At 38.9% G+C, this 16273-nt stretch overlaps 1 protein-coding gene across 2 annotated transcripts in view; it reads left to right on the plus strand.

Annotated features, from left to right (window-relative positions):
* LOC110851536 (neurobeachin) overlaps positions 1-16273 on the plus strand; it is a 132528-nt gene that overhangs the window by 113117 nt on the left and 3138 nt on the right. For both annotated transcript variants that reach the window (XM_035852645.1, XM_035852644.1), the window contains 8 exons: positions 6616-6733; positions 10293-10395; positions 11752-11867; positions 12318-12430; positions 12745-12885; positions 13320-13439; positions 13530-13682; positions 13998-14070. In XM_035852645.1, the coding sequence (XP_035708538.1) occupies positions 6616-6733; positions 10293-10395; positions 11752-11867; positions 12318-12430; positions 12745-12885; positions 13320-13439; positions 13530-13682; positions 13998-14070 (937 nt within the window). The remainder of the gene's footprint in view (positions 1-6615; positions 6734-10292; positions 10396-11751; positions 11868-12317; positions 12431-12744; positions 12886-13319; positions 13440-13529; positions 13683-13997; positions 14071-16273) is intronic.

Below are 16273 nucleotides of genomic sequence, written 5' to 3' on the forward strand. Positions count from 1 at the left end.
CGCAATAAAGGCAAGGAGTGTAAAATGAAGTACATATTTCACTGATTTTATCTATTCATTAGCCCTGCCGCTCACATTATTATGCAGTCGGTACTCTTTTGATCAAACTGAGATCACGACCAAGTCCAAGCAAACATTTCAAACAACAACCCGAGGTGATTGTGCATCGCCCAATTCTCCCTCGAGTTATGATTATTATAAAGCTTTGGAAATTAAGCCACAAAGGGGAGGAAATATCTTTTTGGTACGTTTTAATGAAGCCCAGGAGTTGTATATTTATTTGTACGCCCAGAAATTGTAGACTGGGTCCTTCACCCAGGAATATTGCCAGCATTTAATATTTAATATAATATGCGACTAACATATTCGATTAGTATTCGTACTTGTGTATGTATGCATAATGGTGGCAGGAGTAATATGGCTGTGGTTGTTCTACCTCTTTCTTCATAGCTGGAATGTCCAAGTGACAAATAACATGATGTTTTTCAGCCACCCAGGTGAAAAAATTTGGCTCTGGTAAAGAAACAAGAGCTGGAAAGTATCACTGTCTCGTAAATTGGGGAAATTAACTCATCGTAACTCATCATCACCAAAATCCTAATGGGTTAATGATGTTGAAAACGGATCCAAGAATTTGTGGAATGTGTTCGGAATCCGAGCATTTATTTCTACCAGCTTAAAGCTGACAGTGGGGTTGAGACTCGCTGCACGGGATAGATCCGAATTAGGATGAGATGAAGTTATGGAGATTGAAGCTACGTTATGCGTAGTTATGAAACTAAAATTTAGAAATTTGTGATAATTTTTATAATTCAATGGCCACTCCTGCTCGCTTTGGTACATATGTAGAAATAAAATTGTATGAACATCCTCTCCATCCATGATTAGTTCAGTAGCTGAGTGTCACAGTTAATCCTAGTGCGCCCACAGTGCCGCTCACAATTGACAATGGTAACAAAAAAGGCAACAATGAAGGTCTTGTGGGTGCATTGTGCACTTATGAGAAGGGGAGATGAAAATGATCCTGATTATGAGGGCGATAATGGTCTGAAGGCGGGTCAACAATGGGGCTTGCCTCATTTACAATTGTATTCGTCCTGTTTTACAACTTTAAAATGCTTTTCCTATTTTTGGAAAGAGAGACAACTCATATTTGATTTAAAGCCACACACACTGAAATATCTGTAGGGTGGTGTAATCACGATCTACAATCTATCTCCTGAACCCAAGTCGCCAAGAACGGGTTTACCGGATGAATAAGGAATTTCTAAAACATGGCTGAATAATAATATAGGGCATATTACGACTCGTATCTCTGATTGTCAACGTTTCTCATCTTTCTTCAATTCCCAAGAATACAAAATCCGCTGTATATTTCCTTCTCTTTAGAGTCAGCGAGAGGACGCAATAAGCAAATGAATGTGAAAAACTCTTATCCCGTCAAGTAGAGAGAGAATCCAGAGGTTAAGTTAAGTCCAGAACCAGTTTTGTCTAGTCCTTGATGTTGATGTTATCACCAGAAAGACATCCAGTGTCCCTTGATTGCATCTTTTGACATCTCTGGTCTCCCATTAGAATTTGTTAGCTGCTTGAGACGGGAGACTTGGATTCTTTCCACCTCGTAATTTATGGCCCAACAACGTCATCCCTTTCCCCAAAGTCTCTAATTCTTAGGGCTTAAATGGAATGAAGAAAGTGACGAATGTGACGGAAAGCTGAATTGGTAACAAATCACAAGTGAGCAAATAAGTACGCTCACTGGTCCACCAATACTCAAAAAGTTAAAATTTACTCATCAGTTCTACATATATCGTGTACTAGCAAATGCAAACAATAAAAACCTTAAAAATGTGTGTAAGTATATGCACATGAATAGTTTTCATCGTCGTCGACGGAGAAAGACTGGTCACATTATTCGTAGATTGTGATGCGACTGTAACTCAGATAATAATGACGGCAAGGTTTTATTGACAAGTCGACGTAGATGGGATACCCCCACGGGAGCATCAAGACAGGAGACAAAATCTGATTATCAGCAACTGCTAACCCAAACTCTTCCACTCATTCGTACGTTCGTACATCGACACGGCGAAGGCTGGCTTTTTTCAATCTGATAATAAGAAAAATATGAATCTGATAATGAATGGTTATGGTACGAGTGTCGTGAATTGATGGAAACTTTAATGCTATGCGTACACAAAAAATATGTATAATTTCATACGATCGGGTTTTACGTTTGTGCTTCTTTCCACATGTGTAAAAGATTTGCGGTGAAATGAATTAATATACTTTTAGAATTAGAGCTAGCTACGTCGAATTATTTAATTTGATCATGTAAATATTCTAATATATTTAATACATACGTATAAATATGCACGTTAGTGCGATTAGTATGCACACCTTATTAGTTGATTGGGACCTTTGGTCTAGGACCTACCCACGTATTATCACAATAACCTCATCTGCCAAGTTTTGAGTAATGTTCAAACATGTTGCTGTAGATTTTTAATATTCTGAAAGAGTTTTATCCATTATCATCTTGGCGAGTGTCCCTTGGAGTTGGTCGGTCTGAGAATATAAATAAAGGGCAAAGGGAGCCAAAGGGTTGGTCAGAAGCTGCCACCCTTAGCCTTGCTCAGTGGTGGGCATCATCCTTCCTCCTCATCTCTTGCCGAATTCTCAATTCCCATTTTTTATATTGCATAAGCAATTACGCTTCAGAACACATACATCCTTCTCGACTTGCTTATTTCCCCCAAAGATTCTAGACAATGGCATCTTCATTTTTTGCGAAACAACGAGTAAAAACCAGGGCTTAACTTTATTATGAATGTCATTTATGAGTGGAAATATGAGTATGAGCACTTATGTGTGAGTATGCGTAGAAGATCTTCTCAACCAACTATTTATTAGTTCTCTGTTGCTGACCAAGGCACGAAGAGATGAAGCCGAAAGGGCGTATTGCATATTAGTACTAAAGTAAACAATCATAAACCGAGTTAGATAATTTGTAGACGAAACTTACTTACTGTTGGTCGGCTTAAGAAGAGGGTGTAAAACTCAAGTATTTATTAGCACCGAATATTATACATGTGAAGTGTATGATGACTTCCAACCGGCGACAGCAAATTATTATTGAGAAGTAGATGCAGAGAAAATGGAAAAAAGTACATGTACATATTTAGAACCAGGCAGGCAGCATCGGCCACTTAATAATTAAGTTCATCTCTTTTCATGTGCCCAGAACTCTGAACCCTTTTCTTCTTTCTGCCCAGTAAATCATCGTCGCACAAACAAGCAATTTCAACATTGAATTACAAGTTGAGCCGACTCTGCCAATTTGAAAGTGCATCTCTGTCAAACACTTTTTTGACGGTGTGGTATTTACAATCGGGTGAGTGAGTGGGGTGTCGAGATAAGTGGGTATCTTTACAACGCAATGTTTGCACTTTGTCTCAAAGAAACTAATCCGCTATCAGAATGCTTAATGTTTCTCGGCATCTTTTGACTACACAGTGTTTTAATAATCTAATCTAATTTCTTTAGCTTGGACACACAACGGGGGGAAGATTTAATTTTACGTGGTGTTGGTGGGATGGAATACGGTCCAAGTGGTAGTTATGCCATAATTGGGTTATTTGTCATTAAGGATGTATTACTTGGAATAACTTGTTCACGGAACTGGAACTGTGCTGCTGGTTATCCCAACGACTGAATCGGTCTGTCGGTCATATATGTGCGAGGGGCGGTTGTTGGTGGGTGCGTATACAGAACATTGTGCGAGAATAAGTAATTCCATTTGTTTCCAAACATCACTTAGAGAGGAAGGATCCCTTCCAACACAGAATGCTATGCTGTTACGATTGGTGTGAGTGGATAACTCGATGAGGAACAGTTAAATCTAATTTAGACGCTAATGTTCCCTTCACTCTTGCCACATTGCTTCCCATCTTGTATTTAGATGCAAATTAAATGAGTAACGTTGTTGCCAAAATAATATGCATTGTGCTGGGAACTTATTTAGAGAAATTGTTCGAAATTCCAGTTGAATCAGATTTTACTAGATTTTTGGATTATCTGTATCTGAGAAACATGAAAAATTGCGTTTCTCTTTGAGACAATTAGGTCCATTTTTTAGTATAACATTGACTGCTCATTTGTTACGTTCAACTCGCTGGTTTGTATGAATTGTAATCCTGGTGAAGTAAGCGAATTGAAGTGAAGGATCTGAGCATGGTCGTCGTCGTCGTCGTGGAGGAGGCTTTACTAACCAAATCCACTTCCCTTTTGATTCATATTCATGGACCAAGTGAAGCAAAACAGAGATGAACTGCTGCTGCTGCTGGTTGTTGGTGGTTTGGTTGTTCTTCTTGTTCTTCTTGTGTCGGTCTGGTTTTGTTGGTACGGATCGCCTTCCCCCCTTCGCTCGCTCCTTCCCTTCTTCGCCCTTTTATACAATACATTACGTTACATTAGTCATTGGTTCGTTCGCCTGGTTTGTTATGTCTTTTTGATCCGTTTTAATTCGACATGTTATTTGGAGCAATGTGCACCAGTCGAGGGTTGGCTTAGGATTACTCGAGAGACAATCATCAGAGGCACTCATGTCGAAAATCAGAACGTCGTTGGTCACCCGTAATTTTGAATTCATTACACACATTTTATCTCGGTCGGTTGGAGGAATCAAAATTTTGTTCTTCTTCCTCCTCTCCTCCTGACTGACGACTTTATCCAGTTTTATTATTAGCTCCTAAAAGACTCCCATCCACATAAACTCCCCGGAAGAATGGGGATTAAATTTCTGCAAATATTTATTTTTTACTACTCCACGAAAGGAATAAGGCTCTCTCAAAAATGAGGTACAGGTTGGGTTAAGCTCTGACTAAGCCTTTATGATGAGGGAGCTTTGTGCGTGTGTGAAAAGCGAGGTGGTGGATGAATCGGCATGATTTTTGTTTTCCTATTATTATTACTACTACTTCTACTCGCACCGAGAAAATGAAGATGATTTCACCCTCTAGTTCTCTCTCAGTTGATGAGGTTGTGATTTCTCCTGGGACACCCAAATTACAATCTCTCCACTGCTAACTGCTCTAGAAATGGAGGACGTTGTGTTCGACACTTATTGAGCGACCCATCACCCAAATACTCGTATATTTAAGGGAACGAGCTTATGTGTTCAATTTGAGGGAGGGAAAAATGGCACAACTAGAAATAGAGCCACTCAACCGGAAGTGAGTGCTGCATTAATCTAATGTAGTTTCGACTCCCTCACCACATACGTACTAGGACATACTCGCTGCGACACTTCTTTCGGAATGAATTGGAAATGTATTCCCATTTTTTATATACTTTTACACTAAAAATCGTGTCCAAATCTCACTTTACACGTTTCCATGAGTTATTCATCCCTTCTTTCAGCTTCTCGTGAAATTATCACAAGAAGGAAGAGTCTCAAAGTTTTGTCTTGCTCATGCGTTTCAGGGAAAGTTTTGTCGGTGGTGGTTGAAGGAAGGAAGGAAGTGGTTGATACTGCTTAAACAGATTCACGGGAGGTGGGTGGGTGGTTGGGAAGAGAAAATATCTCTTCAGCCTTGTTCAGCTATGCTCCATAAAATTGACAATGTTCAACGCAACCGCGGATTGAGATAACTACTACCTGCCTGCCTGGCTGCGTACTCTCTCTCTTTCGCCCTCGTTTGATGATCCTTTATCACGGAAGGGAGGTTAATTTAATGTTCCCTTCTCCAATCTGGAGTGATTAATGAACTTTTCAAATGACACTTTGTAGTAGATTTCATTTCACCTCAACCTGGTGAATTGTAACAGAAATTTAATTTTCTCATTGCATACAGAAACACATGCACGGTTACATGAAACCTGCCTGAAACAAACTGCGAAAACAATTGCAGTTGGCTCTCAACCAGACGAACTGAAAAGAGCAAATCAATTCTGCAGGGTGTAAAAAGTAGGATGAAAGTCGTTCTCGGCGTACTTATCGATTTTTAACCATAAGGCGCCGCATCCTACAATTTTCATGCTTCTTTCTTCTTGGTAGCACAAAGCGCAGAAATAGAGACGGAGAGAGAGAGAGAGAGCATGACGTTGGAGAGAGTGGGGCTGAGATCAAATGGATGGTGTTGAATTGCTCGGGCTCACTAATGGATCAGGGATCTTGTAATCTGATTTTGACCCTCTGGCACCAACAACAACGAAATGAAACAGAGCATCAACAGTCAACAGCTACAAATTCAATTCAGGATATGACAACAATGCAGATTGCTCTTGGTGGGTTCAGAACAAATGCATTTTCCCGAAACCCGTGGAGTGAAGAGCGGTTTACCGGGTGTACAAAGTGCGAAACTTGTGTGTTTCTATGTATTACTAGTTCGATCAATACTTTGATATGCATTTTTTCTTGAAGAGAAACCCATTCGGTACTCAAGTTGGAAAATATTGAGTACAATCAGTCACCCAGGTTTTTTTGTTCGAGTTTTTATACATGCGTCGGTTTGAAAAATTTGCTGCCAAATGCTTACGCAATTCATAAATTAATAATGATTTCGATGAATATTGTATAAATTTGCTAATGTTTCTTTTTTCTGTCTTCTGCAGGTTTTGAAGTATTGCGACCATCTTCACGGAAAGTGGTACTTTAGTGAAATCCGAGCCATTTTCTCGAGACACTACCTTCTCCAAAATGTAGCAATTGAGATCTTTCTCGCCAGCCGAAGTAAGTAACGTTCCACTCTTTTCCTACATAATTTTGTATTGTCACAAACCTCGTCCTAAAAATTATGCATTGTCGAAAATCTTGTTTTGCATTCTTAAATCGTTTCGTCGTTAATGTTTTATGAATAGTTTGACCAGAGAGAGGTTAAGCTACTACTGCTAATCACGTTAATGCTACTTGTTGACCTGTACACCCCTGTGGTTGGCATTTAAATAATTGCCTGTTGTGGTTAAAGTTCTAAAACTCTGAATTTTTCATCACTACTTCGTTTGATAGAGTTCATGTGTAGTGTCCGTTGGTTGGTTGGTTAGTTGATTGCATTGAGTGAAATTTTATGTGGGTTTGAGCCATTAAAATGGTGAATTGAAACATAGAGGGGCACAATCAGTAAAATCAAACTGACATCTCATCTTTCTCCATTTATCTGATCGATCATGAACATTTATCAGCACCTTTCCTCCAACCTACCCTTATTAGACTCAGGCTTCCACCATGAGCTTACATGCATAAGTGAACCGAGTAAATTTTTACTGCTCTCCAACCGCACTATATCATGTCATGTGGGATCAACTTGACATCTGCTTATTACCAATACATACTCGGAGGATACTCAATCGTGGATCAGTCGCACTGTTATTTTAAGATGTTTCTTCATCCTCCTTCGAGGCAGCGTACAGGACTTTGTTTTATATAACCAACATATCAACATCTTGCCAGCATATACATACATGGACGATGCATATGTACCCACATATATACACCAAAGTACTATGTATGTATCAATATTTAGGTTGGAGGAACAAGGGAAACTGGATTATTTTGTGCTGCTCAAGCGACGACAACGAGTTACGAGGAGTATCTAGAAGTAGAGGCAAAAAGACACTTTTTATGAGCCATTTGGGCGTTCAGGTTCTTGACAAATGTGCCCACTTAACATCAATGGTGGCTTCATAAACTGTGTTAAAAAACCTGGTGCAGCCTTACTGTCATTCCAATATTGTTTTAACAATTAGTGGCCGCTTTGCCCAAAGTGTTCATCTTTACTCCTCGGCCAAGAATTTTTAACACTGTCACAGACAAATGTTTCTCCTTTCCTTGATCACTCCCGAACCAAACCAAGGCAAACCGAAGACTTGTTTCGTACGAGAAACCAGGACCATGAGCCCCCAATATTTTTGTTGTCGTCTTAAAGAAAACGAGTCGAAGAAATTGTTACTCCTTTCTAAATACTTGGAGCATGTTTACCTGAAACTTCAACATAAATTTCTGTCGAACATCCCCTCATTCGTTTTCGGACGTTGGTTACCATTCTTCACTTAATTATCGCATTGTAGATATGTACACTGAAAACTGTGAATCTCTGTGCCATGCGGGAAGGAAGGGAAGTCCACTTGTGGTGTGGGCTTTTGGAGTATAAAGACAAAGGAATTTTAGACATTGCGTGTTTCTCTTTAGCAATAAGGTAAATAAATACCTGGTGCTTTCAAGCATATTATGTGCACAAAGAGAGAGGAGTACATGTAAAAGTCATGGCATATTTTACGGTTGAGTGTCTAATCTGGATTTCATATAAGGCTGCCAGCCCTACTTATGTGCCAGAAGATACAGAAAGTGAAGAAAGGCTGCTGCTGCTTTATCCATTGCACGAATATGATTTATATTGCGTACGAGTTGCAGAGAAATATTTCTATTTTAGAAACCCACTGCTAACGATACTGTCAAGATTCTTGGAGTCTGATCAAATATCTGATCGCAATAAAAGTATTATTGTGGGAATGATTTGAGGCGAACGGTACGAACGAGACGACAGGAATTATGATGTGGTTTGAATTATCATTAAATGCTGAACGGTTTTCCAAATATTTCTGTTAATATATTTTGACTTGATAAATATTTGTGCGTGTGTGTGTTTGGTTCCTCTTTTGACTAGAGGGTTGTTGTTCGTAATGTTGTTGTGTTCCTCGGACAGACTATTTGTTTAGGCATAAAGTTACCTGGTTGTCTTCACATCCTTTTGCTCTCGGCCAGACCAAAGAGAGCGGATGGCTTGTTGGGAAAGGAACCCACACGCCTGGATTCTCATTTTCATCTTTACGGCATATTAATATTTAAGTTATGCATAGTTATTCCAACATTATGTCAAACAGGGAGCCATTCTTGGAGTTTACTGCCCTCCCAATTGTTCCTCATTAGTCTCACTCTCTCTCTGGTTCGCCAAGATTTTTAAGTTCGAGCTGAACCCAGAAAACAAGGGATAATAATAAAACTGCATTACGTGTTGTATTCATATTCGTCTGCCAGCTTGACCCTCCAACTTTTCTTATTGAGACTTAACTCTTTCGGAAACATGAAGATCAACAGATTCACGCGCGTTCATGGCGCCGGGTCAGCGGCGAATTTTACTTTGACTCACAGCTAAATAGTTTTCGGTTTTGATTTATTTTCTGGAAATATGAATTTACTCTGAATTAATGCAAATATGGAGAGAAAGAAAGAGTGCATCAGGCTGGTTGCTTGAGGCTCTTCTTCTTGAGAATAAGTAAAGAAAGGCGTCAGTGGGAAAATTGTCTGATTGCAGTAAACGAAGCTCACACAATCAAGTTCTTAAATTAGGAAATGTGTTTTGGGAGGAGGGAGGAAGAAGGTTGTTGATATCACGATGAGGAGGAGGATGATGATAAGACGTGTGAATGGATGGACAAGGGATACGTACCAGGCAAAGGTGGTGGATTAAGAATGTTGGACAGATGAGGTGGCGAATGTTGCAGAGGCGTGAGGTGTTGCTGTTTATATTTGAAGAGGAGGAGGCGTATGAATGATGATAAGGCTCAGAAGACACCGCCGGATCAAATTCTCTCTCAAATGACAGTTATGACGGAGAGATTTGATGGGTTGAAGGCTAAGTTGTGTATTTTACTAGTCAGTCAGTCAGTCAAAAAACTCGAGAAAATTCAGTACATGCAGATTCTCACGTTACAAAAAACGGAGCACCACTTCATATGTAACGATGTGTACGTAAGACTAATTTTATGCAGGAAAGGTACGATAATTAGCCATACAACGGATATTCCAGATTCACATTGCAAACTAAATAAGTTGATTAGGCGTCCGAAATGTAGTAATTAGTATTCCAAGCAAACGTCAAAGGTATCAAAAAGATGTTGGATGGACGAATGAAATAGGCAGATTAGTGTCATGTTCATGCCATCGCATTACACAAATTATTCCTTCCAGCAGCAGCAGCAGCGAAAGGAATTACTTCTTCTTCGTCTTAAGCAACACTTAATTACTAACAGGATTTCCCTTCCTGTTGATAATTAGCATTTCTTGTACTAATTTAACACTTTGCCCCATCTTCATTAGGAGTAGCTAATAGTTTCAGTTTTTGCCAAGTTTTGTACCTGGGGTATAAATTTGTTGAAAACCTTGTTTATGAATTTAATGTATAAGAGTGACAATTAAACATGGTTTAAAAAATCTGTAGGACAAAATTCTATTGCAGGCTCAAATTTTCTTGAAATTAACTAATGATGTATTTTTTTAACTTTCCAAATTTCAGCCTCGGTGATGTTTGCCTTTCCGGATCAGGCCACTGTGAAGAAAGTGATCAAAGCATTGCCACGAGTGGGTGTGGGAATCAAATATGGGATCCCACAGACCAGGTAAAAGCCGCTTCTATTTTAACAAGTCTTTGAATAAATTACTCCACTAGCCAAACAAGCAACAAACCTGCTGCCCACAACTTTTATAACATATCACAACAAACGCCACAGGATAGCTGTCAGATATTAATGGGACATAATTTATTGGCTACGAGTGACGTGAACAGGGTGTCAATTCCTTACACATTGATGGTTCACATTCTTGTTCCAACAAGTCCATCATGTTACTTTTTTGAATATGCAACTCGTAAATAAATTCTAAATTTAAATTTATTCAGGGTAGATAAAGAATTTATGACGACAAAAGCGCTTACATATCAGTTACCATACAGTTGAAATGTTTTGAATCTTTTCCAACAATTGACAAATCTGTATGATACGAATTAGCCAAGTTCATAAAGGGAACTTTCAGATAAAGTCAGGTTATTTGCCCAAAGTCAAGTTTCTATGTGGGATTTAGAATTTAAAATATTTGTGATGGTTGAAAATCACTAATCCGTCTTAACATGCACTCTACAATGTATAAACCTTGATGTTTTAAGCTGAATGTATGCATGATTGCACCGATGCGATGATGATGACGGGAAAGGTTGTGGAGGGTTGTTTCACTCGAGCGAGGGTTGGAACTGATGACAGAAAAGATGAAATCTCATCTCTTGTGTGCCCTTCACTGTGTCTGGGATGGTGCATAATAAGACTTAATCGGATTTGAAGAGTCCAGTGTTCCGTGGAAACTTGTCAGTCTTGGATTGACATTGATTATTTACTGATAAATTCACTATGTTCATCCGTATGAATAAATTGTAACCATAATGCTTTCCGTTAGTAATGCACAATGGCTGGTGCAATATTTTCCGGTACAAGAGCTTCTAGATGAGAAGCAAGTTCAATTTGATTGGAATTTTGTTACAAAAAACCATGTGCATTATTGTCTTGGGATCATTTTTGTATTTCTTCCGGATAACTTGACTACTTAGCTCCGATAGATTATTGAATTCTGCTCATGGACAGTATTTTGGACCTACTTACAATTAGATACTCGTGGCATTCTGCTGGTTAAATACTTGTACATATTCTTAAGAGTGAGACGACCCTTATAGTTGCCGGTATTAGCTTATGTGGTGGTTTCCAATTTCGATTTGCCCAAAAATATCAGATTTCTTGGAGAGAGATAAGGAAAACTGTGTAATCGTTGACACGGGTGTCGTGTATCAATACAGATAATCCACGCGATTATATGAACGAGGATAATATGTAGAGCAACAGTTATTTGTCCTTATGGATGACCTTTGAGTACTTGACACCTCAGTTTGATGCAAGTACTTGATTATTTTATTTATTTGAAAAAATTCACAGACGGGCTTCGATGATGTCTCCGAGGCAGTTGATGAGGGCTTCCAACATGACGCAGAAATGGCAGCGGAGAGAAATTTCCAACTTTGAATACTTGATGTTTCTGAACACAATTGCGGGTAAGAAAATATACACAATTTATCATCCCATCCTCTTCTTCCATCACTCTGTGGAATTGGAAAGTGAAATCAGAAGAGTTTAATTTGGATGGTTGTCAAGCTCGAGAAATTTATTGCCTTTGATTAACAAGTTTTTCACCTCTTGAACATTGTTTGATGATTTGATGTGATTAGTGTAAATTGCCATGTTCTTCTCAATCAGTGTGCTCATTGACGTGTTGTTCAAGATGATTGCTGAGTTAATCACTCGCGTTTTAGACTCGACTTGATTTCTGAGAGCTTTTTAAAGAATATTTTTACTTATTATTGTAGCATCAGGGAACGAAATTTAAATGTATATACATATTTATGTATATAATCTAGTCACTCTAATTCTAGCAATTTTCAAGTAGTGTAAATTACCATAATCATTGAAAGTTTCATATAATTATGTTTTCTGCATGTCCATAGGTCGAACCTACAATGACCTCAACCAATACCCCGTGTTCCCCTGGATTCTAACCAACTACGAGTCCAAGGATCTGGACCTTGGTTTGTCCAGCAATTACCGGGACTTGTCCAAGGTATAATATGAATACACACAAAAATACACCTTTTCCATTGTGCTCTTTGTGCAAGATTTTTCACCCGTGCTCGCCCTTTCATCGCCACATAATATTATTTGGACAAGGCTCCTACTACGACTACTACTACTTCGTATCCTCATTCATTACGAATGGTATTGATACGAAGTACTTAGTAAATGGGATCTTGTGTGATTGTAAATGAGCCTGTTGGTGGTTCACGCACTTCACTTTTGAAAGAGGAGAACCACCGCTGCTGCTGAATGTAGTTGAAATTGAAATAAAAATTATTTCTTTTTTTGAACTCTTTGCAGCCCATCGGAGCTTTAAATCCATCCCGACGGGCGTATTTCGAAGAACGGTACAACACTTGGGAGCATGAGAGCATCCCAGCTTTTCACTACGGTTCCCACTATTCCACAGCTGCTTTTACTCTCAACTGGTTACTTAGACTGGTACGTGGACGACCTGAAATATAATGTTCATTGAATTTAAGAGATGTACAAAAGAAAATTTGTTTCTCTTCCGATGGATCATTTTTCCATTGTGAGATTAATCATGGGTAATGGAGCGCACCTTGTGCCAAAAAGGCTTCCCTGTTCAGAATTGAGACCAGTCTCAATTTTCTTACACGCATGATAATGAGTTTTCAATCAAAATTATCAAGCTCCCACTTCATGATTATTTGCATCGTTTGTGATTACTTTCCCTCCTAACCCGAATAATGTACCGGCACAGTTTGGTGGGGTTAAACCATATACTTTTGTACTGATTTATGTATTGCGAACCTGTGCTGCTCAAAAACAGCATCGATTTTCTATGAGAAGTTTTTAATTGACTTCAGATGTTGCCGTATAATTTGTTACATTGTGTCGTTCACACCCCACAGGAACCATTTACGACCATGTTCCTTGCCCTCCAGAGTGGAAAATTTGACCATCCGAACCGACTGTTCTCTGAGATTTCCCTTTCTTGGAAAAACTGTCAAAGGGACACTTCCGATGTCAAAGTATGTCACTCCTTCCTGTATATTCTTCAAATTTGTCAACCTTATCATCTTGGAAATCAGAATGTGTAAAATTGCTTAATAAAAATGTAGGAACTAATTCCGGAGCTGTTTTATCTACCTGAAATGTTTGTGAACAATCATCACTATAAATTGGGAGCTCAGGAAGATGGGAATACGGTTGATGATATCGAACTTCCGCCTTGGGCATCAACTCCGGAAGAGTTTGTTCGTATTCACCGTATGGTAAGTGATCCTCTTATATTTAATCTATTTACATATGTGCATATTCTGATAACAATATCCCTACGATACTACTACATAAATACATACGATAATAAACGACGCATTAAATATGTAGCCATGTATGTACGGATTGTTTTTTGGTCTGTTGGGGGTGGGTAAGGAAAAGGACGGAGAGAACTGGTCTGGAATTATTTATTTATGGGTGCAATTTCTATATACCCTTCATCTCTACGCTCTAATGTATTGTAAAGTAATGGGTGACATTGTTTTGTAAACTTGACTTGTAATAAATGTGTATTGCTTTGTGTATTGCAGGCTCTCGAGTCAGAAATCGTCTCATGCCAATTACACCAATGGATAGATCTTATTTTCGGATTTCGACAACGAGGTAAGGAGGAACATTTTCTCAATTAAAATGCCATCAGTGCATACATGCACTTTACTCTAGTCAGTCGCTAAAAGTGCAATGTTAAGTGTTGTGCAAAAGACTGCTCGGTTCCTCGTTTATTTACCGCAGAGCGACATTGATCTCTCATTTATTTCTGAACTCCGATACGACACCAGTCTCCCGAACGTATAAACATGTTGAGAAGTCGGAGAAAAAGGAAAAGTGTTTATTCTCTCTTTCACAACTACATCATCCAATCCAATCCCATTTCCTACTTTGGTGATTAATGGTCCATATCGTAGTTGGAAGGATATCTAGGAATGAAAATTGTGCATCTATGTGGCTGCATTGCATATCACGCTAAAAATACTGATACCAACGAACCTTCTGTAAAAAGCCTGAAGTTTACACTACACATTGAAATTAATTGACTTCTTTAGTAATGGTAATTGGATTGGTTTGTCGCTTTTTTGTGCACATCGCCCCGTGATTGTTGTTGCAGAAAGAGAGGACATAAGTGTTGTTTCTCTCTGAAAGTACTTGGATATTATACTTTTCGGTGTGTGTGTGTGGGGTTGTCTCGTTGTTGGATGGATTAGTTGGTCTCTGGGGAGAGAGTTAAGATGCATTAGAACAAATTGAATACGACAGCCTGTTCCGTGAACATTTCCGAGTTCAAGTGCAACCCAGGCAATGCAAGGCAACCTATTTACTAGGATCTTGAAAATGAAACCGGATGAAGTGGTGGCACTCACTAACAAGTAACTAATGTTGTCTGTCCCATTGGTCGTCAAATATTGTTGTCTCGAGAAAGATGAGCGTTTTAAAAAAAAATTCTCGTTCCACATTGAAAAAGGTTGATTCAATTGTCTGGAGGGTTTCATGCTGCATTTTTTCCATGATTCTGATACATTATTCGTTGAATTATTAATAAAACATTTATTTAGAAATATTGCGTCTGACAAGATTAAACACAGGGAAGACGAGAGAGAGGAGTTTGGAACACACGTATTTGTGGCGGATAATTGTTGCCAGAGAGGTTTCGATCATGACGCCTCTGTTGTTTTATGTTTTTTATGTTAAGTATGTAATGGGCTGTTACGCCTTCAAATTCATTTTCAAGTATTCAACTTTCGTTTACTTTACCAAAAACTTTTCAGCCTCCTTTAAGGAAAAAGTTTGAATGCTTCACATTCTTTGCTGAATGGCTAAACACGAACCATTATTTCGTTTTCTAAAAGTTTTTTCCGCGAGAGAATTTTGTAAATACGGCAGGGCACGAGTTCAACATCTCGCCAGAAAAGATTGCGTTCTGCAATTGTGGTTGGATATTGGAGGAGGATGCAAGAAATCAAAAGTTATTTCACCTTAGGCCTTTGTTTTAAAGGAGGGAGAGAAGAATCGTCATTAAACATCATTTTATGGTGACAGTGCGTCCAAAAATCACGTCAAGACTGACGTCAAGGGGATTTTTCCTCAGGATTTTCCCTCTCACTTGCGTAATTTTTGAAAATTCAGGAAACGATAAGAATGCCATGTTTACAGCTTTAAGGGATTAGTCAATGGTTATTGAAATGCATATTTATGGGGGAGCGAGAGTATTTTATAGTGACCCAGCCGTATCTTGTTAGTTCGTAAGTGCATACTGTCTCATAAAAGAATGTAGTAGTTGTAGGGGCTGTGGGAAAGGCAGGCAAAATGGAATGAGCACATTACTCATTCTTTATTGTTCCAATAGATGAGATAATAAATGGACAGGTATTCATGATCCGGAGTTTAATGAATTGATGATGTTGACCACCCAGCACTGCCTTTTTCAGCATAAGTCACGTTATATGTAAGGCTCTTGCATCCCTGTCCAGCATTTTGATGAGCAGTGGGGAGTCCTTATTATTCACTTGCTCTGGTTATTTAACAATAAACGAGGAACGTCTGCCCACTGCGAGGGTTGAATTGACATCTCCAACTAAATACTTCGTGCATCTCCCCTCGGATACGTCGTGCTCCTTTTTACTCATTTAGAATCCAGAATGGCTTTATTGTTTTGAGTTATCAGGGACATCTCGTTGACCCCTCGTCTATCTCGACAAGTCTGTCACTGTAGTATATGCAAGGCTCATCTTTTTACAGTTTTATTAACGCTCAACTGTGATACTCTTGTCAAAACTTTGTGTGTACACACAGTTTGGTTCTTTAGACCTTA

This window comes from Folsomia candida, unplaced genomic scaffold, assembly GCF_002217175.1.
Source record: "Folsomia candida strain VU population unplaced genomic scaffold, ASM221717v1 Fcan01_Sc006, whole genome shotgun sequence".
NCBI lineage: Eukaryota > Metazoa > Arthropoda > Collembola > Entomobryomorpha > Isotomidae > Folsomia > Folsomia candida.